We start from the raw sequence: 24,551 nt of genomic DNA, 5'->3' as shown, positions 1-24,551 counted from the left end.
CAGTTTACCCACAAACAATCAGTACGAGAATAGATGTATAATGGCATAAAGACAAAAATTGATTTCCCCTCTACTTGTGAAAAAAAGTATATCATATTTTTATATTTAAAGTTGCTCTTAATCTTTTATAATAGTTGAATCGCTTAAGACAAGAAAGGTCCAGTACCAACCTATCGAGCACTAGTCAATGTTGTTGCGAGGGAGAACATTACCTTTCTGCAGATTTCCATCGACCTTTTTTTGGTGATATTTTTTCACACGCCAAAACGCCCAACAATGCAGTTTCTGACACCAATACGTCATCCTTTGACGTGATTTTGTGACGTCTTATATACCGGGAGGTGGGACATATCGACGTCAAATCATACTTTACTCACGTCGTTTTGGGGTCTCGAAAACCCCGTATTTTAATAATTGCTGAAATGATAATTCGTGAATTTGCATCATAAACAACGCAACAGAACATGTACTTTTTAAGTTTATTAGTACATGAAAGGCATGTACAGTATATGTTCCTTGTTTAATTTATTGCCTTCATGCTCCAGTAATCAACGTTTTTTTATCCAAGTATATAAAACACAGTTTCAAATATAGCAATTCATAGTCGCTTCTTATCAATTCATGCATATAATGATTACAATGTAGGTGCATTATAATAAAATACCGTTCATTGACTGCTTGAGCGTGTAAAGAACATTTCATCAATGAATATTTGATGTGAAGGTATACATTGTACCATATATAAAACATATGCGATGGGTAGATATTGCGTTGCTGTTAAGTATAGATTCCCCGTTAAAATATAATGTCCCTGGCCTAAAGCATTGTTAGTTTTCGTGTGGGCTTACACCACATGTCGCAATCTAACAAGGCTGAACACAGAAACGTCATTCAGATGTACAAAATGTAGGTGTATTGAGAATTCACTGATGTGTGTGTACATGTTTTATTAATACCCCGGGTATAGTACACATGCGCAAACATAGAATATACACTCGGGTGTGTTTCCGGAAGAAAAACATCACTATTGTATTAGAGTTGTATTGGTTGTCAGTCGGATAAATCGAAAGGGTAGCTGAGAAAGACGGATGGATAAAATACCCACTTCACCCAAGGGGTACACCACGTAAATCTTGGGTTACTCTTAGGTATTTATAAACATTTAACAGAGATTTAAACAGTAGCATGTGTATCGACGATAGTGAGTCCTGACAACACTGGTGTATAAAAGTAAGTAGTTGAGAAAGCATTGTGTTAGAGACTACAGTAAATCTCATTGTTTAGCTACAGTGTAGTAGACCCAAAGAGTTTTATGTGGCCCTGATAATGATGTGCTGAATGTTATTGACATGCTAACGATTCAACGATTTTATTTTACACCCAGACACATAATAATGTGTAACATGAGGGATATATCAAATACAAATGTGTAGGCATGGCAGGATGGACAAGTATATGTGCATAACATATTATATAGCAATTACTCTCAACATTTGTACATTACACAAGTATGAAACTGACTGCCTACGACGTATAGCTCGCGCTTGACTCTAAATCTACAGGTAAAATTGTTTAGTAGGGTTTGTGTGGCCACAGTTTAGATACACTAATTGATTATCGCATCGATTTTCTTTCCTTTGGTAGGCAGATGTATATAAACATATACGGGTGGCAGATATCATAGGTATCACAGGTAAAAATTCATACGCAGACAAATCAGTTGGTAGCTACTTCGTAACAAAGTCAGGTAAGCTATATCCTAGTAAATCAGTAATATAATTTGACTGGTGTGTCAATATATACTCAATATAATTATTTTATGTGTATTGGCAGGGAGTATAACACTTGTGATAGAGAGTAATACAAGCTTGATATCTATATTAGTATGTAATTTAAAGGTAAATGTGTTATGCATATTGGTTTGACATTGTACCCACCTGGTTGGACATAAATAGTATCCATATTGGTAAAATGGAATCCGCATCATTATGTTCCCTGGGTAAAACTGTTATTTATATGGATATGTGCCCTTGGTGAAAATAGGATTTATATGGTCATGTACCCGGGGTAAAACTGTTATATATGGACCCCGAGTAAAACTGGACTTTGTATAGATATGTTCCCTGGGTAAAACTGGAATTTATATGGATATGTACCAGGGATAAAACTGAAATTTATATGGATATGTACCCTGGGTAAAAATAGGATTTATATGGATATGTACCCTGTGTAAAACAGAAATTTATATGGATATATACCCAGGGTAAAACTGGAATTATACGGTAACACTGGAATTTGTATGGATATGTACCCTGGTAAAAACTGGCATTTATTTAGATAAGGGATATGTACCCTGGGTAAAACTCTAATTTATATGGATATATACCCTGTGTAAAACTGATATTTATATGGATATATACCCTGTGTAAAACTGATATTTATATGGATATATGTCCTGGGTAAAACTGGAATTTATTTAGATATGGGATATGTACCCTGGGTAAAACTCTTAATTTATATGGATATGTATCCTTGGTAAAACTTGAATCATCCATATGGATATTTACCGGGAGTAAAGGTAGAAACCATATTTGAAAGTACATTGGGTAAAAATGTCCTCAACACTCCATTAGACATAACGACAGTGAAATCAACCCTAGACTATCGATAATGGAGCAAAAGTGTAATCCATACTTCTTCCATACAAAGCTTAATATGTAAGCATGCATGAATCCATCCACATATAATATCGGTTTTCGATAAAAGGATAGTTAAACTTTAGAGAAATGTTTTGTAAAAGTGTTGAAAATCGCCTCGTTTTTTTTGTTTGGATGCATTTCACACACGATGCTAATGTTAGTGTTCACATGCCTTGATTAATAGTAATCCATATAAATTCGTATTGACATGCCTTGATTAATATTAATCCATATAAATTCGTATTGACATGCCTTGATTAATAGTAATCCATATGAATTCGTATTGACATGCCTTGATTAATAGTAATCCATATAAATTCGTATTGTCATGCCTTGATTAATATTAATCCATATAAATTCGTGTTGACATGCCTTGATTAATATTAATCCATATAAATTCGTATTGACATGCCTTGATTAATAGTAATCCATATAAATTCGTATTGTCATGCCTTGATTAATAGTAATCCATATAAATTCGTATTGACATGCCTTGATTAATAGTAATCCATATAAATTCGTATTGACATGCCTTGATTAATAGTAATCCATATAAATTCGTATTGTCATGCCTTGATTAATATTAATCCATATAAATTCGTGTTGACATGCCTTGATTAATAGTAATCCATATAAATTCGTATTGACATGCCTTGATTAATAGTAATCCATATAAATTCGTATTGTCATGCCTTGATTAATATTAATCCATATAAATTCGTATTGTCATGCCTTGATTAATAGTAATCCATATAAATTCGTATTGACATGCCTTGATTAATAGTAATCCATATAAATTCGTATTGTCATGCCTTGATTAATATTAATCCATATAAATTCGTGTTGACATGCCTTGATTAATAGTAATCCATATAAATTCGTATTGACATGCCTTGATTAATAGTAATCCATATAAATTCGTATTGTCATGCCTTGATTAATATTAATCCATATAAATTCGTATTGTCATGCCTTGATTAATAGTAATCCATATAAATTCGTATTGTCATGCCTTGATTAATAGTAATCCATATAAATTCGTATTGTCATGCCTTGAAGAAATCCTTAGTGAATGAAACAAGAATAGTTATAGTATTGTTAATTTACAGTATACATTGTAATATAGATAATTGAAAACTTTGCATTAGTATAACACATGTTATGTATATATATTAAGAATTGAATAGTATTAACATCTCTTTAAAAAAATGAATTATATTTATGTTGCAGGGAATAATCCGACTTCGGCTTATAGAATGGAGGTACGACCCTGCATACGAACGCTGATAAAACTAGAGGCGTTTTTATTGTATGTTGTGCTATGGATCTGCCTGATGACAGTTCACTTCCAATCAATATTTATCCCTAAACACTACCTCGACCAAAAACACCAAATGGAGATCAAGACCTTAGAATCGACAGATCAACGAAATTCAACCAACCATGACAACGAAAGGACGAAGAATTCATCATATACTGGTCTATCAAACACCGAATTCATGGGATGGTTCATTAATCAACCAAAATTCATCCCATTATCAGGACAACATCGGAAACATCCACATCTGGTGTCATATGATGTTCAAAAGGAAGTCTGCCATCGGGGATCGGTTCACTTGTTGATATACATACATAGTGCACCAGAAAACGTCGACAAACGTAACGATATAAGAAACACCTGGGGAGGAGTTCATAATTTTAAATCACTTTACGTAGAACGTGTTTTCTTAATAGGTGAAACAACCGATAAACATCTAACGGAAGCTGTAGAAAGGGAGCGAAAAGATAATGATGATATTATTCGTTGTCATTTTATAGACACCGTCAGAAACTTATCGCTTAAAGCATTGGCCTTGTTAGATTTTGTGAATAATCGTTGTCAACAGGCGAAGTATATACTCAAAGTTGACGACGATATTTTTGTAAATATATATTCTCTCATTGAAAAATTTATTCCACAAATAATGAAAAAACCAAAATCCGTTGTGTGTCAAGGAAAGTACAAACACAAACTGGTATCTGATAGAAATAGTAAATGGTACATACCACCAGAGATGTTATTGGACTCGGACAAGGGGATATTACCTACTTTCTGTTCTGGGTATCTTGTCTTGTTTTCTAGTGATTTGGTACCGCTGCTACTCAACGCGTCCTATACCTCACCACTGGTGCCAGTTGACGATGTGTACCTATTCGGGTTTCTTCTGAAAGCCGTGGGCACCAGTGTAAACTTTGTGGACGGCTCGGAGTCTTTTACATTAAACCAAGAACAGGGCATGTCCGAATACCAGGATAAAAAGAGACCGTTGGAGCATTGTGTAGTTACTGCTCCCGACAAGGGCATGCATGAGATTCTATGGGGAAACACTCTTGATAAAATCACGCCGTTTGGGAAGGAAATTATGAATCAAAAATTATTACCGTTTGAATATTAATTTCGTAATATAGTTAAAGGCCCACTACCTTTCCGGAGCAAAATTTAAAGGTTTCTTAAAAACATTAATAACAAAAGAAAATATATATCGATGGCTTAAGATGAGGTTACAACACCAAACATATGCAAGATTTCCTGTCTAATGTACGATAACAATGAAGATTCATTTCGCTGTTTTGCCGTCTGGCGCAGTGATAGTCAACTACCGCGCGGCATTTAGGACGACGGCGGGAAACATAAAACGACCCGCGTTATGAAAATTAACATTTTATTTATTCTAATTAAACAGTTCTGAAGGTGATGATAAGTGTGCTAGTAAACGTATAGTTAATAACTTCTGCGACTCTACAAAATTATTGATCTCGTTTTACATTCCTATTTTAAAAATTAAAAGCCGTTTCGGAAAGGTAGTGGCCCTTTAACTACTACTTAAGTAAGACATTAATCTAAAGTTTGATAACCATGGATAGGGTGTCTAATAGGAAACCACGAACAAGTAAATCATATGTATATGCATTTGTCAGCTGAATGATTTTAGAGGATGCAATCACAGATAGATCTATTACATATTTTGTCGAACCTATGCATTTAATTTTATATTTCACCAAGAAGTTGACTTATGTACCCATTGGTTCAAATAAAAATTCAAATAAAAATTAGAATTTTATAAGGATTAAAGCAGTATACTCCGTATCTCGACGGTCCGTATACATGTGTTAACAAAAAGAAATTAAGGTGCTTATAATAGAAAGAGTCATGAAGTTTTTCCTTTTAATTACACACCAAAATAATTCCGAGTTCAAAAGAAAACAAATAAACTTTTACAGTCTTTTTAAAGTCTCTGGACTTGTAATTCGGGGAAAGTTCATAACATTTGAGGGCTATCATACTATGTTCTGTCATTGTTTGTTTGTCGGACACTGAAAGATATGGATTACGCAGCTTTAACTTAAATATATATAATTAATTTTTTATTGTAGAGCTTTCACACAGATTGTACTTCGCGGCCTCTTCAGTGTACACTGCAATTTGTTCTATAGAGTACACTCTCCGAGTTTTGTGTTATACAGTATCTCATATCTTAAAAAGTGACATCCATTATAATTTACGATATCATAATCATTACAATCATTACATATTTTATCTATATAAGGTGTGCTATGTCACAGTTGTTATGTTATATTTTTGTTATTGTCAATACTTTTGTAGGGGATTTTTTTTCTAAACTGTTATTTTTACATGAATGTTATGGATTTGTAACTAGAAGTGTATTGATGTATACACTGTATTATATTTCAATTATAATATTTTTTTTAAATTCTATAATTTCAGTTATACTATTTTCATAATGTTAATTATTTTTTGGGTTATAAAATAATAAGAATTTTTCGTTATATAATACCAATGTGTTTGATAAAGCATGCCAGGACACCCGAATTAGATATATTTTACATACGTTCAACCTTTTCCAGTATCTATAGAACATGTTCAGACGTTTTAGGGGTCTAGCTTAAAATTCAATAAAACGTTTACCTCTATAAATTTATTTATCAGCTTCTTTTAACATTTGATCTGGTCTCAGGAATAATCTATTGATACTAGTGTTAACATAGATCTCTCTGGCGGTTTCTTCACCCTCATGGTTCAATATTAAAATTGTACAATCCAAGTCTGAATCGCGGTATATTATTTTTGTATGAATTATGTATGCATAATATTATTTATTAATTCGTTTACAATAGTGAAGATTTGAACTAAGATCTTTTCAGAATTGTCAAAGACAACAGGACTAAATGTTCTGCAAATTAAGCGTCTTATGACCAGCGCAGACACCATTCAAGTCTAAATTTAATCCAGCTAAACCTCGTCTTGCGTAGCAACTGGCATAGAGAACTCGTATAATGTAATTGATATACACACACTATTCCATTAATAATGCATTACATGGGCTATAATGTTTACTACGTGCTTAGCAACGTATACCGTTCACTGAATAGTGTATCGATTTTTGTCATATTATATTTTAATAATGATGAAGTTCAGTGCTGAATAATTCAAAACAGATAGCTCATAAAATTTGTGTTGTTCAGTTTGTTATCGACCTATATAGGTCTGTTTACTGTAAACATTCTTATTTCTGTGGTAATTTAATTTCGCGTATGTATGCCTAATTAACGTCTCCTTACGATTTAATCCCGAGATTTAGAGTCGCACGGCGTAATCTTATTGCACGCGAAAGTACATCATTAAGTACGCATTTTTCGAGTTTTATGTGCGATGGGACACATTGTGTTATCAGGCTTGAGAAATGATTTTTTTGTCATTTTCTCTGAATTGTCCTTATAGCGTCAAAGGTATGTGACATGTAGGTGAAAATATCTCGAAAACAAGTAGGTTATGTGACACTTTCTATCTCGACTGTGTCTTCAGCATAAATAACAAAAACTAATTTCAGTTGAAAACGTTTTTGCAAAAAAAAATGCAATTTTCATTTTCCTTTGGCATAACATGTAGTGAAAGTAATTGTGGTCTTAAGCTTATGTGCGTTCATTGTAAGGGAGACAACACAATATTTGTGAATTTACTTCAGCGACTTCATCCATCAAATATATTTCTGCATATGTCACTAGTGGAATATAAAATGGAACGACTTTCATTTTCTATATCAGTCTGAAAATCCCTCATGACGTCATGGCAGAACAGTGCTTCAAGAAACATGACGTGACGTCAAAATTAAGTGGCTGTCTCCGCTTGATATTGGTGTTGAAATTCTTCGAAATTTAGGTTTTTGAAGTTTTGTGATATAATGTATCTTAAACCTCTTAAGGTGTTCATTTCATATGAGATTTTATGAAACTCATTTCGAATTGTTATTATTTACTCGCCAAGGCTCACAAAATTAAAAAATGCAAAGACTTGTTTCGTAAAATCACATTATGCAATAAACACTCATTCAATGAAGACCCAATATAAATGTTGACGAGAATGATCATTGTTGTCCACGAAATTGTGATGTTATCTTAAAATTTGGAATATATCATAATATATCGTTTACTAATATTAATCATAGAATGTAACGATCATTATTTTTGTTATCTATATTTAATTATTTACGATAAATAAATATTTATGGAAAATGCAAATCGTTGTTACAAATATTTAATTGCCATGACACAAATAATATACGATATTATATAGCTACATGTTTAAGATTTGAAAAAATAAGGATAAATGGAGGTGATGGTTACTATTCGCTTAGATGTATATTTTCAGGCAACAATTAACTCCATCAAAATCAAAATCATATAACCCATTAGTATAGGATTGCGCTATGGTTGGTATCGTATTAAAAAGGTTCTTTCACTTGTGACGAAATTAAACAAAGATATACACTGAGAAAAGTGTCATAGGTAGAATTCTGTTGTGAATTCTAAGTGTCATATATTCAGGACTCTGTTGTGCATTCTGAGTGGCATAGGTACAACTCTGTTTTGAATTCTGAGTTTCATAGTCAGGACTCTGTTGTGAATTCTAGGTGTCATAGACAGAAACCTGTTGTGAATTCTGAGTGTCATAGGCTGGGCTCTGTTGTGAATTCTTAACCCTGTCGTCTCTGGACCTGTTGTGAATTCTGAGTGTCATAGGCTGGGCTCTGTTGTGAATTCTTAACCCTGTCGTCTCTCAATACACTCATGAACTCTTCCGGTAACACATATGAAGTAACGAACTACAAAGGCATGAATGTTTGGGGGAAGTTGTTTATTTCGGGGTGGTTTGACAATACATAATATTTTCGGACATCTCAATGGGGAATGTAAGGCCACACACAACTAACAGTCGTAAATAAACAAACAAATAACCAATTAACCAAAACATCATTATCTTATACATAGGAAACATGTAATTATCGTGATAAAAAGGCACTAAATTTTTAACAAAAACAACCTAGCTACTACTAAACGGTAACGAGTAATAAACTATTAAAATAAGTTTTTACAAACTTAACATTAAATAAAGTTTTCATATTTGAAGCTATAGAATCATTAAACTTTATTTCAGCCAATCAGAGATGATTCCTTCAGCCATTATTAAGATACATTAAAACCAATTAAAGCAGAGAAAAAAGTTTCACCGATAGCCCAACAAACCAACAAAATTAAAGATGCTTCACCGCTGACAGTACTCAAACAATACTCATTATTTGAGCAATATCTAATGTTTACTCGTATATAAATTAACACAAAAATACCTTCAATTTATTTTGATTTTAATACATGCTTAATCAGTACTTGATTTCAAAAGGACATAGTGCCATAGATTTTTTTCGTGGTGCAATTAATTACTTTTAATATTTTATCTTGAAGTAAAATAAGTTCAAAGGTGGTAATGGTTTGCAACAGATCTAGAAGATAAATACTAATTCGTCTGCTCTTGTTTTTGATTAAGGAAAGAATACCATTCGTCAGCGATGTAGTATCTTTAAATTAATAAGAACAATAAATAATATTGTTACATATATAAATATATACTAATTAGACAATACTGATATGATGTATATAAAAATAAATTATGCAAAAAATAGTATTACTAATTATTTACCCAACATTAAATATTAACCTATTTAAAAATAATGTATATTTTTTACTCTGGAAATTGATTAAATGGTCAAGCCACAAGACAATACTATAACACCAACAGAAAGCATGTGTAAAATAGATCTAGATTACGTCAAAACAAAAACATTTCAATGTACAATATTGTACATCTACATTTAAAAGAAACCCCATTATTGTCTACATATATCATTAAGAGCTATTAATCTAGCTATGTAAATTAATTCGACCATTAACCTACTATTACTTTCCCATTAAAATGTGAAATGTCAATACTAATGGTCACCAACAAATTGGTCAAGGCACGATTGACAAGGCAATTGATATGATATTAAAGACAATTAAAAAAATAAATGGTTTCTTACAACAGAATACTTAGTTATTAGTTCCCTAAATGTGAAATTAATGGGAAAATAATGGCATTTTAATGTATCTACTTATAGTCTTTAACTATATGGTTAGAATCAATAAATCCATTCAGCGTCCACTTCACAAATTGATATACTACACAATATAAAAATTATCATACCTCTTTGATATAAAGCCCGATATCTAACATACGGTCCCTCATTTAAAACCTGGATATAAATGAACGGTTACATTAAGTTCGTTTGCATTTCCAAAAACACACTGTATACAAAACTCACATTTGCAGGGGAGTAGTACATATAATACTTGTTCCCTACGCACTTTGAGCAACCACTGTTACAAAGAGAAACAATATATACTGCAGTAGACTATTTTGTCTTCTAGTCCTATAACTTCATTTTAGAGCCGTTGGAAATATGTTACATTCGTGTATGTATTTTATTCTTTCTATTTTTTTTAAAATTCAAAATGGGTTCATCAATAAAATCAATTTTCTCAGGGATTGTACACAGATGATAACATCATGATTGTTATTTGTTGACGTCACAGGAATATCAAAGTAAAACACGCAAACACACACAAAACACTTCACAGTTAATTAAAGGTATACTCCTTTTGTAGCAAATACATTCCGCATATAAAATCAATATATCAATGCTGGATTAAACAAGATACACACAAACAAGATTGAATGCTGCATAAATATGTACATGTACATGCACAATTATTTAGCTCATTTATCTTATCATACTTTTAATTAAATGATGAAATAATGCTCTTTGAAATGTATAAACACTCAGAAAATATTCTAAAATTGATAATGCTATACAATGCTATGGTATTTCATACCTGTATTTGGAAGATTTCGGCATTTTGGCATGATTGTACTCAATGGCCAAGTGCAATGGCAAAGGGTTGTATATTCATTGTAGAAAAAAAGATAACTTCAAAAGGAATATCTTTCTAAGTCAGAATTACAGTATAGCTGGGACAATATTTTTCGCGATTTTGTGGCACACCGGAGTGGTCACGTTAAAAAACTTTCCACTTTGAAACCAAAATCGCAAATATGGCCATAAAAAATCAGTTTCATGATTACTAAGAGTCAATAGAAATTATTAGTGACTCTGGACCCAGTTTCACGAAAATTCTTTGATATTAAGTAATAAATTGACTGAAAAATTCTTCATGTAAAACCATTACAGAACTTAAGAAAGCATTTAAGTTAAGAAACTTTCCTGAACTCCTGTAATGATTTTCTATGGATAATTTACAGTTAAGGATCTCCTTAAATTCGTGAAACTGGGTCCTGAATGTGTCAACAAGTGCCTAGCAACAATCAACAGATTGCGCTAGAATTAGTATATTTAGTCTTTTTAATGTTCCTTATCACCGAGAATTCATCTTTGAACATGCAATAACAAGATAAAAAATCAATTCATTTAACTAATGACGGTATACACTGTCTAAATGTCTTCAAGAAAAGAGATGTGACCTTAAATTCGTCTGAAATAATAATGCAAATTTCGCATGAAAAAGTCAGATCAATTTCAGATTAATCGCAGTCGAAATTGGTCTTAAAAATTAAGCTTTATGTGAAATTCAGGATGATTTTACAAAAAAGGAGCAAAAAGTCAATTTAGGTAAATCTTTTGATCGAAAATTCATCTGAAGACATTTGTTTCTTTATGAAAATAAAATAAAACATACAATTAAATGTACGTGTACTTACATACAGATAATATAAGAAAGGACTAGAAGGAGTGCATGTAAAAATAGAAAATATTTTAAAAACAGTTAAAGGGAGATCAGATATAAATGTATCACTAAATAATAAAAGAAATGAATTTATAATTTTGTCATGTAAAAATAGGTTCATAATTTGATGGCTGTAAAGAATAATTACAATCGGACTTGCATGATGGCATTCTTTGATACATACATTACTAGAAATATATTTTATGATTAAAGCGAAACCTGTTCATAGCGACTACTCAAGGGACAAACAGTACATGTACATGATTTTTATAGTCAACTGATCAGATCATATAATAAAACCTACGTTTCATTTGTCACTGTAGGGTATGTAATATGGAAACATCTTGTTTTGCTGAGTGTTTTTTTCTAAATTACAGCGGTTCTATGAATCGCACAGGCACTTTCTATGAATCGCACAGGCACTTGTGTACAATATGTAAATATAGTAGCAGACGACACAAATGTCTGTATTACTTTTTAAAAAACCCTGTTTTTACTAATGTCTGGTTAAATCTATACACATGCACTAGCTCTAAGCACAAGTCACCAAACAAGGTGACATTGGGGTCACAAAGGTCACACAAAGTCATCCAAGGTCACTCAAGGCACATGATGATGAGGAATGTTTGGCGGCCAGTCAGGATGCATTAGGAATTCCCCTCGACTTGCCTTGGGGACAAAACGAATGCGCCTCATAGCATTAATATCATTGCTGCGTCTCTCTTTCAATGATCCAGAGGTAGAACCGACTCGCGAAGACAACTGGTTATCAGGGTTGGTGCGGATTGTCTGAAGAACTCGATTTAATGCGTTACTTTCTGCAAGAAAAAAAATCAGTATGTTTCAGAATCTTTAAAAGATTGGCTAGGGCTAATATATATAATCAATAAAAACTCAAATCGTCAAATCTCCCGCAGTTATGGTAAAAAGTAAAAATGTTCTCTGTAAATGTACAACAACAAAACCTGAAAACGACGAGTCAGTGAGTAACCAGCTAATGTCATATACGATTGACCTAAACGTCACAGTCACGATATCCATGCATATTTCAATACATATTTTAAGCCAGGGTACAAAATTACACGCGTACTGAGCCATTCTTTAATGAGTTACTGAATGTCAAACATGGCTACTGATGAAAAGACATTATTTTCATCTTGAAGAACTTGTTTTTATTTGGCACCTTAAAGGTAAAGCAGGGAATTAATACAGGGAAAGTTAGCCGATATTTATGGGTCTCCTGTTACCATCTTATCCCCTGACCGATTTCTGGATAGGGAAATTCAAACGTGGTTGAACATCTTAAGAAGATGAAGCCAGGTCAGGACGTCCACTGGTGGCCATCAACGAGTACTAAGAAATGTGAAAGAAAGTTAGAAATCTATCTGATAGGCGAATTCAAGTGGAAGAAATATATCCAGACACATTATAGGCAATTGCACATGATAACGTTTCAACAACCTTACATGATCGTTTAGGTATGCGCAAGCTAACAACCCTTTGGGTATCCAAATCCCCTATTGATGATCAAATGGCCACTAGAGCATCAGTATGGAGAGTCTTGTTGAAGAATTTTAAAATAAAAAAAGATGATTTTACTCTTGTGTCTGGTGACTGGAGATGATACGATTATGAGTCAGGGGATAAAGTTCAGAGTCGTCAGTGGGTAGGATCTGAGTCCCCGCGACTAAAAATGTTCAAGATGCACTCATATATATGTTATCAAGGTGCAGATGACCACACAAAATGCATTTAATGTTGGACTTTTTATCCAAGAAATGTTTAGAATAACAGGAATGTAGTATGCGAATTCGTTAGACTATAGCTGTGAACAGCCATCCATAAAAACGCTGAAGAAACTCTCTGAAGGTTTTTCGCTAAAATAGAACAAGGCAAGAATACACATTTGCAAAGTTGAAATGGATGCTGTAAAGCAAAACGGACATAAACAAATGTCAAATTCTGCTTATTCGCCTGGTTTTGTGATTTTATAATCAATCTTGAAAATGGATTTCTGTGAACGTCATTTTCTGTCTGACAAAGAAATCGTGGTAGCAGTTGATGAGTACGGAGCGGGCCAATATGGAAAGGATCCCGACATTTTTCAGTTCTGAGTGATGGCCCATGAACACCGTGGGTCTAAATAAGACCGCTTCATACTAGAGGGCAATTACATCGAAAAACAAGGATTACAAACATATAGTTTGACTCGCACTCTTATTATGAAATATCCTATAGCCAAGCAGTCTCCTTATATATCAGGTATATGTAGTATCTCCTTATATATCAGGTATATGTAGTATCTCCTTATATATAAGATATATGTAGTATCTCCTTATATATCAGGTATATGTAGTATCTCCTTATATATCAGGTATATGTAGTATCTCCTTATATATCAGGTATATGTAGTATCTCCTTATATATCAGGTATATGTAGTATCTCCTTATTTATCAGGTATATGTAGTATCTCCTTATATATCAGGTATATGTATTATCTCAATAAAACAATTAAGATATCAAAACATAGTAGGTATTTTAATTCCATTTGCCTAAACAGTAGTAGTCTTTCATTATGATGAATCATATAACGAACTAAAACATCTGGCATCTTGTTTGCCTTAAACTGGGAATTCATTGAAAATCAGCACAATGAGGTACATTATCGGTTTTAGTTGAGATTACTCCTTTAGTACTATTTGTCTGGAAAATGTGTTCTCTACATGAGGTAGCTTAACACTTTAATTAGATTTTTAATAAGTGGTCTCACAATATCAGGGGTCTTAATACAGATAGACTTTTAATAAGTGATTTCAAAATATATGGGGTGTTAATACAGGTAAACTTTTAGTTAGTGAACATATCTGAGAACATTAAATTTGTACATATATCGGAAAAAACCAGTTCTTATGGAAATTAGATCTGTCGGTTTTACTGTGATATGCCGGAAAAGCCCATGGTTGTGACATGTGTGTATATAGATCTATAATGTTCAAACTCGCTCGCTGTCCGCCATTACAAATTGTGGTCGAACTTCTTGTATGCCGAACCTGAGGTAATCAACGAATGCTCAATCCTTGACAGTAGTATTTTACCTTATTAGATGAATTGTCTTGCCTAAAAATCATTTTATCACCGTGTCAGTGGTTATGTAGTTTATTTGTTTAACGTGCATGACTTTGGCTCGGGTATGGGTACAGCGTCTGTATTGTACCTGCTTAATCGTATTGATCAACGATTTGATATTTCAACGATATTAATTAAAATACTTAACAATGTCGTGGAATTTGTAAATGTTTTACGTTATATGTTTCATAAGAAATGTAGAACAATACATTTATGCTATATTTTGCTTCTTAGTCATGTAAAAAAAATAGTCTGAGTGAATTGTCCCTTTAATTAGTGGTCATACAATATCCCATCCTCGATACTCCAGGGCTTCCGATCACTTACGATCTCTACACCCCTGGACTATCTCATAGTAAAACTGGAGGCAGCTCAGCTGAAAACATTTGACCAATCACAGGCTAGCAAAGATTTCCTTTGAAGACTACAGAGAGAGCGACGCCTAACATCAAAGTCACACAGTCAACCACAGTGTACCGTTATACGGCTCTTTTGATGTACATCAAATGACTAAGTTACCTGTTCTATTCTGTTGCCTCCAGTTTTACTATGAGATAGTCCAGGGGTGTAGAGATCATAAGTGAACGGAAGACTTTTAATTAGTTGTCATACAATATCCGGAGTCTTAATACAGGAAGACTTTCAATTATTGGTCTCTCGATATCAGGTGTCTTAATACAGGTAAACTTTTCATTACTGATCGAACAATACCAAGTGTCTTAATACAGGTAGACATTTTATTAGTGGTCTCACAATATCAGGTGTCTTAATAAGGTAATCTTTTAATTAGCGGTCATACAATATCAGATGTCCTAAATATAGGTAAACTTTTAATTAGTGGTCTCACAATATCAGGTGTCTTGATATAGATAGACTTTTAATTATTGGTCTCACAATATCAGGTGTCTTAATTAATACAGATACAATTTTCATTATTGATCACACAATACCAGGTGCCTTAATACAGGTTGATTTTTAATTGGTGGTCTCACAATATCAGGTGTCTTATAACAGGTAGACTTTAAATTAGTGGCCTTACAATATCAGGTGTCTTTATATAGGTAGACTTTTAATGAGTAGTCTCACAATATCATGTGTCTTACCACAGGTAGACTTTTAATTAGTGGTCTCACAATATTATGTGTCTTAATACAGGTAAACTTTTAATAAATGATCACATTATATCAGGTGTCTTAATACAGGTAAACTTTTGATTAGTGGTCTCATAATATCAGATGGCTTAGTACAGGCAGACTTTAAATTGGTGGTCTCAAAAAATCAGGTGTCTTAATACAGGTAGGTTTTTAATTAGTGGTCTCACAATATCAGGTGTCTTAACACAGGTAGACTTTAGATTAAAGTTGAAATAAGAGTGGTGTTATCTCCTAAACTGATATTCACTCATTAGAAAAATCATGGGTCTATAATCAATAGATATGTTCAAACAAAGATAAACTGAAAAACATAAAAGTAGATTAATCAGTAAATGGAATGTTACATGTATCTATTTTTCCTACTACATGCAATTAATACAATTAGACAATAACAATTAAAAAAATACTTATTCTACTCATTCAAATAATGTTAAATTGAACAGTTAGATAAACAACTACTAATGGATCCCTCAAATACATTATTACATATTAGGCCACTATTCCAGCAATCTCCTCTGAGGAAAGTTCTGAATTATGTGTCTGGCAAAGAAAAAACAGAGTTAATTTCTAATTCTATGTCTCACTTAGCTTTATTTGGAGTTTTTTGTCTAACCACTTCATCTGTTCATCTTTTAGTTTTTGGAAAAACATAAACATGAGGGCAGTATGGTTCAGTAAGATAGCACTATAAACTAAGTAAATGTATCACAAGGGGACAAACACACACCAAACGCATGCATGATACAAACATGGGATCCTTAAACGACCACAGGACTTCAAATCAAACCCTGAACCCAACACAGTTACTTACTGATCTCTAGGGCAGTCGACCAGGAACTAGAGGGGTATGATAGGGGGCAAAATATGATTTACTGTCCTGTGTTTATAAAAGTCTTATCATATTGCACGATTCTGTGTAAACAAAATTCTTAGAATATAGCAGGATCCTGTGTAAACAAATTCTTGCAGTATTGCAGAATCCTGTGTAAAGAAATCTTTGTGATATTCCACGACTGTGTGTAGAATATATTTTCAATTTTGCATATATTGTGTATAAATACAAAAATCATTCAATATCTGTCTGCTGATTGCTAATTGTCCACAGTTTATATAGGTACAGAGTTGAGACGTTCATTGGCTCAAAGCTTATAAAATAATGATAGCATAGCAGAAAGACTCAGACTACTTAAATCAGAAGAAACCCATGCTATTAATATCTATGACCTCAAATTGACAAGTCCTTTATGACTTAATCATTTATGAAATACCTGGACATTATATTTATGTGATGATAACTATATTGTGTGCTTACCATCAGCCCCGGCCATTTTCATCCATCTGTGTAGTGAAGGCATGTCAGTGTTAGCCCTCTCGAACTTAGGTACCTGATAATATATAATACAACCAACGTAGGCACCTATCAAAACATAAACACAGTTTATGTAGCTTAGTTAGATCAATAGAGCATCCCAGTATAGGGAATCAGGGGCCTGTGTTTAATCCCCTGGAAGTGCAGTTACTAAGTTCCATTGATCAGGGGCCTGTGTTTAATCCCCTGGAAGTGCAGTTACTAAGTTCCATTGATCAGGGGCCTGTATTCAATCTCCTGGAAGTGCAGTTACTAAGTTCCATTGATCAGGGGCCTGTGTTCAATCTCCTGGAAGTGCAGTTACTAAGTTCCATTGATCAGGGGCCTGTGTTTAATCCCCTGGAAGTGCAGTTACTAAGTTCCATTGATCAGGGGCCTGTATTCAATCTCCTGGAAGTGCAGTTACTAAGTTCCATTGATCAGGGGCCTGTGTTTAATCTCCTGGAAGTGCAGTTACTAAGTTCCATTGATCAGGGGCCTGTGTTTAATCCCCTGGAAGTGCAGTTACTAAGTTCCATTGATCAGGGGCCTGTGTTTAATCCCCTGGAAGTGCAGTTACTAAGTTCCATTGATCAGGGGCCTGTATTCAATCTCCTGGAAGTGCAGTTACTAAGTTCCATTGATCAGGGGCCTGTGTTTAATCCCCTGGAAGTGCAGTTACTAAGTTCCATTTTCGCATACATTGTATTAAATTAACATAGAGTTAGTACGGTGGCTTTTAATAACATAGGTTTGGGGTGGGGAGAGTGGGGGGGAGTTGGCGGTCAGCAATTGTTATTTAGATTATATATAATATATACATTAAAAAGGAAATCTCAACACATCCTTTATATCGTATAAACACAGGGAAGGAGTAATTCCAGATGATTTATAAGTATCACAGATAATTTTGTATATATCACATTATGAAAAAGCCAAGAGAGTTCTTGACATTGCTAGCAAAAGCATGATTTAAATGCAAAGATTTTTACCCAAAGTTATACCTCAAAAACATATATTTTAAAGTTAAATGCATGGACGAGACTTTTTACTAGACATTACTGGGCTATATAACAAAGAGAAATACTAGGTTGATTACAATGAATTGCCTTAACAATAGACACAGGCTTATCACAAGGTACAAGGATTTATATAATTGGCTTATTAAAGGCACAACTTATTCACATGGGCTTATCACCACACCTTGCGATAGAGAATAACACCAGAGACAAACTTAACTCATTCAACCCTGAAGACTAATTTGAAATCTCCCAAAACTAAAGCTGGAACAGTTCATTTTTAAATTTCAGGGGTGAATGATCTAGTTAATTATTGGTTTCACCTGGTTTTTATTTCTGTGTCAATAAGGCAGGATAAATATAAACATGGCCACTTACTGGTGATTGTAACTTCTTGTTTTGTTCTTTGAAGGTTTTTGTTCGCTCCTCTTGCATTACATTCATCAACTGGTGTTTATCTGAGTATGAAAATTTAAATGAATCAATTTCATTCAAACAAATCAATGTGTTTCTTTCTCTTTTTCTATTGTTCAGTCATTCCTTATTTTTTGTTCAGTCTTCATTGATTGACCAATTGACTTATTCATTATAAATGAACAAAATAAAATTAAATGTGATAAACAAATAAATAATATTTCATTCATTCACTTTCATTAATAATTGATTATTATTAATTGATTAATTCTGTCATTATAGATACATCTTAACAAATATAATAGGTATTATTAAATTCGTTCATTTTGATTGATTGATCAATTTATTAATTTCTTTAAACTTTACACTAATTGACTTAGAGTGTCTAATTACCTTTATCATCAGCGAGTTTTAACCATGCACTTGCTGCTTGTGCCTCTGTTGCAGGGAAAACGTCCCTCAACCCCTAATATAAAATAAAGTAAACATCAGGAAATTTAACTTATTTTATATCATATTTCATAATTAATTTATGATAAAATAAAACAGTACTTATCTTTCTCAATGCGAAAAGGTTAAACTATTTATGGCCATGTATCTGACTCTTGACCTCGCCATACTCACATCATCAGCGTATTGGTTGATAGCTGCCGTGTGAGGGCGTGGGATGTATTTCTCACGGAGTAGTCTTCTCCTGATGTACTCCTCATCAGGTACAACACCGTCAACTGATAAAATAAATGATGAAATGAATCAAGTGAAATTAACATGCAAATACAGTTGCTTATACCCGTACCTACATTGCATACATATTAATTATTGACCTTTTATGAGGTCAACATTTTGTTTGTCCGCCTTGGTGAATTTACAAAATGTAGATAATAAATAATAAAAAACAAATGCCAAATTTTGACATTAAATACGGAGTTTGCTTAAAATTGTAAACACCTGTAATTGTACATGTAGCATATATTTGACATGTATAATAATACTAATAGAAAAAGGTGGTATTAGGACACCACCCTGAAGAACTCCTAGACAACGAAAATAGTGCAAAATCAAAGTATATCTCATTTATAGATATATGGAATATCTATGCACATACAATGTACATGTACACTCTATTTAATCTTGTTAATAAATTTTGTCTTAATTAATTGAATTCCAAATTATTTTTAAATTTTTAAACATTGTAATAATAATTCATTAATTCATTAATTGGACCTTGATACATGAAAATTAGTTCATGACACAAGTTGTGTAAACAGGTTTCTTTCTTATAAGTTTATATTTTAAATGCTTATCATTCTCATATATATACACAACAAATTATTTAATTGAAAATAACACTAAAATATTTTTTATGTAAAACATAATCTTGATATAGTTTAAAGATGCCCCACCGCTGACAGAGCATCATTGATATTCATCACTTGAACAATAATTGGTGTATATATATGTGTCTAATTAACACAAAAATAGTATAAAATAATTTATGTTGCATTTGGTGCATGCACAATCAGTACTTTATTCCATATAGAATTTGTTCAGGATGCAATTAATTATTTTTTTGTAATTTAAACTTTAAGTAAAATAAGAAGCTCAATTTTTCCAATGGTGGTATTAGTGTAAAGTAAGTAACTTTTGTAACTGAAGAAAAATACTACATCGTCTGCTCCTATTTTTGATAGTGAAATAATACCATTTGTCAGCGGTGAAGCATCTTTAAGATACAAATTCAAGAAATGCTTGAAAATTAATGATTAAAGGAAAATATATATTATTTTATTTTACCTCTATAAACATCTTTCCCAAGTGTAGCATCAGGATTTTGAAGACCATCAATATAATGAAGCCTATTTGTCAAAAACACTCTGAAACAAAAATAAAACAATGCAAAGAGAGAAAACATGTATACATGTACCAGGTTATGATAATATTATGTCCTCTGATGATGTTAGCCTTCACTGACAGCTACTCACCAAAAGTTCACTAGGATTGGCCAGAGTGGACGACTAATACCCACTGCTGCACAAATTTAGCTCAATTAATAGGGGACATTGCAAAACCATATACATGAATACTTTACCCAACTCTCATTTATGTCAGGGTTCTGTGTACCAAATCTTATGCCTAGGTGTTTAGGAGGAGTTTGCAAGATAAAGTTGTGTGGTATGAAAATTAGAACATTTAAAACAGGAATCGGTAGGAGAAATTAAACTTTGAATCTTTAAAAATAATTTCATTTCTAAAACTTTTTGAAAGCTCCTGCTCCTAACTGTTCTATTTATAGTGTGCATCAAAAAACATTGAAAAAGTACATTTTCAAAGGAGGCTGCAGCTGTCTCTTTACCATGCTAGGATTGAGTAGATTTTAAGCTTTGCATATCATATTACTTGCCCATTTTCTCAAGAAAAATCACAATTTCTGACTCCCTATACCAATTCTTCCCCGAGTGTATTGTTGAAAATTCAGTAGTGTCTCAATTTTGAAAAACCATAGTAGCTTCTAAGCTTTTCTTTGTAATATTTAAACTCTATCTGTATTTGAATTCTTTCATCATATACATGTATATCATGGTTTACATGGAATAAAAGATTACTTTGATTTCAAGTTTAAATATTATCATCATAATAAATTTCAAATAACTTATATGCTAGGTAGATAAATTCTTTTATTTAGGGTAGGCATTCAGATAAATATGTTGTAGTTTAACGGATAAAAAGGTTACAAGGTGTTTAAATGAAATAAGGGACATATGAAAAGGTAACCTAACAAAAGGGTGATTACAGGTATTCTACTTATAAAGTAAAGAGTGTTTTCTTTATTCCTTTCATTTTAATCAAACTTTATTATCTGGTTGAGGCTTTCAATTTAAGTATGGCTTTCAATTTTGAATTTACAAAATCTTTGATAACATGGTAGGGCTATCGGGGGTTTTGGCGTGTTTAAGGCTTTATATATGTGTATACACATCTGATCACTTCGTTAAATTTTTGTGACCTTCAAGTTCTTTGTTGTACAGTCTGAGTGAAAACCGCAATGTACATTATGTATATGAAAATTAATGTTAAATTCTATCCAATTTGATACACGTATAGACTTACAAAATAAAAGCTAAATAGCTATATATATTCTAAAATCCAATGAATTTCAGCTCACCAAGAGGTAATATTTAAGTGACACAGTTAATATGTTTTAGGGATGGACAAAATTAAGCTTATGTTAGAAGTTATTCACCCCTTAAATTTTATAATGGACTGGTCTTTAAAAGAGACTAAATGTGTCTTCAGTGGTCAATGAGTTAACTCCAAGATATCTATAGGTAGAAAATATAGCAAAAATGTAGGCTGGCATATGTAGATCAATTTATAAAGACTCTTTAAATGCATTCCAACTGGTGGAGGTATGAAAAATATGTAAAACTTATTGCAAGTTTTCGGTGGAAAGAAGATTTTTCAATACAGCATAAAAACAGGTTAAAGAATGTAGTGATATCCACAATCAACAAAAAATAAATGGGTTTATAACAACTAAAATAATTTGCCAAAAGGTTGCATGATGATATGTTAGTGAGAATTAATGTTCCCTTTAAAGTAGATAAAGATTTCATAACAGTGTATGTAGTTATTGACAACATATTGTTGTGTATATTTCATATATTAATTGGTATTTGCACTTATGGACTGAATAGTCCAAAGAATTAATGAAAGAATAATGACAAAAAGTCAACTCCTACAGACTTGCTTGATGGGGGTAAAATTAGGGTCTGACCCACACACCAGGGGTCATGATTACCCCCATAACATGAGAGTCACTAACAACTAAAAATATTAGTTCTCTTTCTCTGGAACTGTACAAGATATTTTTCCATAACTCAGAGAATAGTATAGATTTATTACTGTGACAAGGTATATTTCAACTGTATTATACATTTTCCATCAGGTGAAAGTGCTATTTAGCTACTGCTAATGAGAGCTACTCACAGATCAGTCAATAATTAATTCTTATAGGGCATTAATTGTAATGTTTCAAAAGTATTTCCTTGTGCTACACATGTACCTCTGATATTTTTAGAATAGTAAGATCATGCTCTGTTGATAGGATATTTAGAAATGAAGATGTCAAAGTCAATTAACAAGGGTGGTTTTGTAACAGAAGAGAAGAAAATTGGTAGCGTCCAGACCAGGATTAGAATGTGGAACCTGCAAACACTAGACAAATTTTCTACCGATTGAGCTTCCTGATTGATATCACTGATGATTGATCCAGTACAACGGGATTGGACTGGGTCATCCTCGATACTCCAGGGGTTCCAATCACTTACGATCTCTACACCAAGGGAGACTAGTAACCACCTCAATCTGCATTGAGGTTGTTACTAGTATAAGGGTCTCATATATCTTCGAGGGCAAAGACTTTGAAGAAGGAGGGTAGAATATAGCAGGATTGGACTGGGTTGACCATCAGTGCCCAGGTAGCTTAGCGGTAGAGCATTTGGCTAGTGTTTGGAGGTCCAGGTTTTGATTCCAAGTCTAGCTGCTTCATTATTTTTCACTCCTGTTACACTTACAACACTTGTAATATAGCACAACTTGACCACAGTGATTGGTACTCCACTAATATTAGAGGTAAAGCATGACGAGACACTTTTGAAACATTAAGTCATGTCTAACAGCAAAATAATGTTCGATAAAATAACGGCTGACCAGTCGACTCCCACGTTATGAGAGTAGTTAAACCAATAATATTAGACATCGATATTGAGAAACTTCTGATGGGCAATTTCGACACGACGTAATGATCAAAAGATTGTTGGAGTAGGGAGTAGTGATAGGGTGATAAATTAAGGTGCATAATCAATGTACATGTAGTTTAATCGTTACAGCAGTTGGAAATGTATATGCCATGGCTTGGAGAGTTCTGTATTCAAAGCAAAGTTTTCATTGATGTTCATATTATAATAATACATTGCACATAATCAGATAATATGATAATTAGGCTATTAGATATCATGCAGTTAGGTTACAGTAATTTTAAGCACTACTTGCATTTTCGACTTTTGTTACCATTATTTTGGATATGATTTGATATGTGTATCTATTGATGAAATCGAAACCAGCTATTTACAGGCCTACATAACTTACAATGGTGGGTGAGGTTTGTTTTTTCTGGTTGGTGACGTTGGTCTTGATTTAGTCTGTTCATCTAGAGATCTCCCTTCATAATGGCAGTTGTAGGATGTGGCGTATGTAGGTTTCGCAGACCATACTTGTCTTGCGTTGTCTCTTATCTGTCTTAGTTCTCTGTAATCGGGTTGTGGGACATTTAATAAAGCATACTCCTTTAGCTTTGTTTTATCCAGTGGATAGGCTGTTTTTGCTCTTCTCAAATTCGTCACTGGTTGGCCAAATCCTGGCAATATATGTCCCGTTGCCATAATGAAATTCGGCTACTGATTAAAAATCCCGTTTTTACGAATGCGAATTCATGCGCATGTTTTTCATTTGCACCCAATACACAGGTAAAGCCGATGATCTTATCTTCTGTTTATGTGCACTAAGCAACGATTTAGGAACCGGAAGCTACGGGAACCTGCTACTTCCGTTATTAAA

The 24,551-nt window shown here is 33.1% G+C and overlaps 2 protein-coding genes across 4 annotated transcripts; one reads left to right on the top strand and one right to left on the bottom strand.

The window, feature by feature from the left end:
* Window positions 1-990: 990 nt before the first annotated feature.
* LOC138328068 (beta-1,3-galactosyltransferase 1-like) lies at window positions 991-8,258 on the top strand. 3 transcript variants are annotated; one of them, XM_069274673.1, is made up of 3 exons: window positions 991-1,230; window positions 1,645-1,747; window positions 3,930-8,258. In XM_069274673.1, exon 3 carries the CDS (start codon window positions 3,956-3,958, stop codon window positions 5,132-5,134), a length of 1,179 nt encoding a protein of 392 aa, XP_069130774.1. In that variant the 5' UTR covers window positions 991-1,230; window positions 1,645-1,747; window positions 3,930-3,955; the 3' UTR covers window positions 5,135-8,258. The 3 variants fall into 3 exon arrangements, with proteins under 3 accessions (XP_069130774.1, XP_069130775.1, XP_069130773.1); XM_069274674.1 differs by lacking the exon at window positions 1,645-1,747 and having other exon boundaries at window positions 991-1,148; XM_069274672.1 differs by lacking the exon at window positions 1,645-1,747.
* A 4,025-nt stretch (window positions 8,259-12,283) lies between these two features.
* On the bottom strand, window positions 12,284-24,529 carry LOC138328087 (uncharacterized). Its single transcript, XM_069274701.1, has 7 exons — window positions 24,084-24,529; window positions 20,730-20,809; window positions 19,560-19,663; window positions 19,329-19,401; window positions 18,900-18,979; window positions 17,467-17,539; window positions 12,284-12,691 (listed from the first exon to the last, which is right to left on the bottom strand). The coding sequence occupies exons 1-7, from the start codon at window positions 24,374-24,376 to the stop codon at window positions 12,474-12,476; spliced, it is 921 nt and encodes a 306-aa protein (XP_069130802.1). The 5' UTR covers window positions 24,377-24,529; the 3' UTR covers window positions 12,284-12,473.
* Window positions 24,530-24,551: the final 22 nt, after the last annotated feature.

The sequence above is a fragment of the Argopecten irradians genome, chromosome 7 (genome assembly GCF_041381155.1).
Source record: "Argopecten irradians isolate NY chromosome 7, Ai_NY, whole genome shotgun sequence".
NCBI classification, from domain to species: Eukaryota; Metazoa; Mollusca; class Bivalvia; order Pectinida; family Pectinidae; genus Argopecten; species Argopecten irradians.
Note: the sequence above shows the minus strand (reverse complement) of the source record. Positions and strands in the feature narration are given on the sequence as shown.

What these genes read in the sequence shown, in the direction of transcription:
- LOC138328068 (XM_069274674.1), top strand. Translation starts at nt 3,956, where the DNA reads ATGGAGGTACGACCCTGCATACGAACGCTGATAAAACTAGAGGCGTTT.
- LOC138328087 (XM_069274701.1), bottom strand. Translation starts at nt 24,376, where the DNA reads ATGGCAACGGGACATATATTGCCAGGATTTGGCCAACCAGTGACGAAT. An exon ending in AACAAACCTCACCCACCATT is followed by an intron (nt 20,810 to 24,083) that starts GTAAGTTATGTA and finishes TTTTTGTTTCAG; the next exon opens with AGTGTTTTTGACAAATAGGC. An exon ending in TCAACCAATACGCTGATGAT is followed by an intron (nt 19,402 to 19,559) that starts GTGAGTATGGCG and finishes ATTTTATATTAG; the next exon opens with GGGTTGAGGGACGTTTTCCC.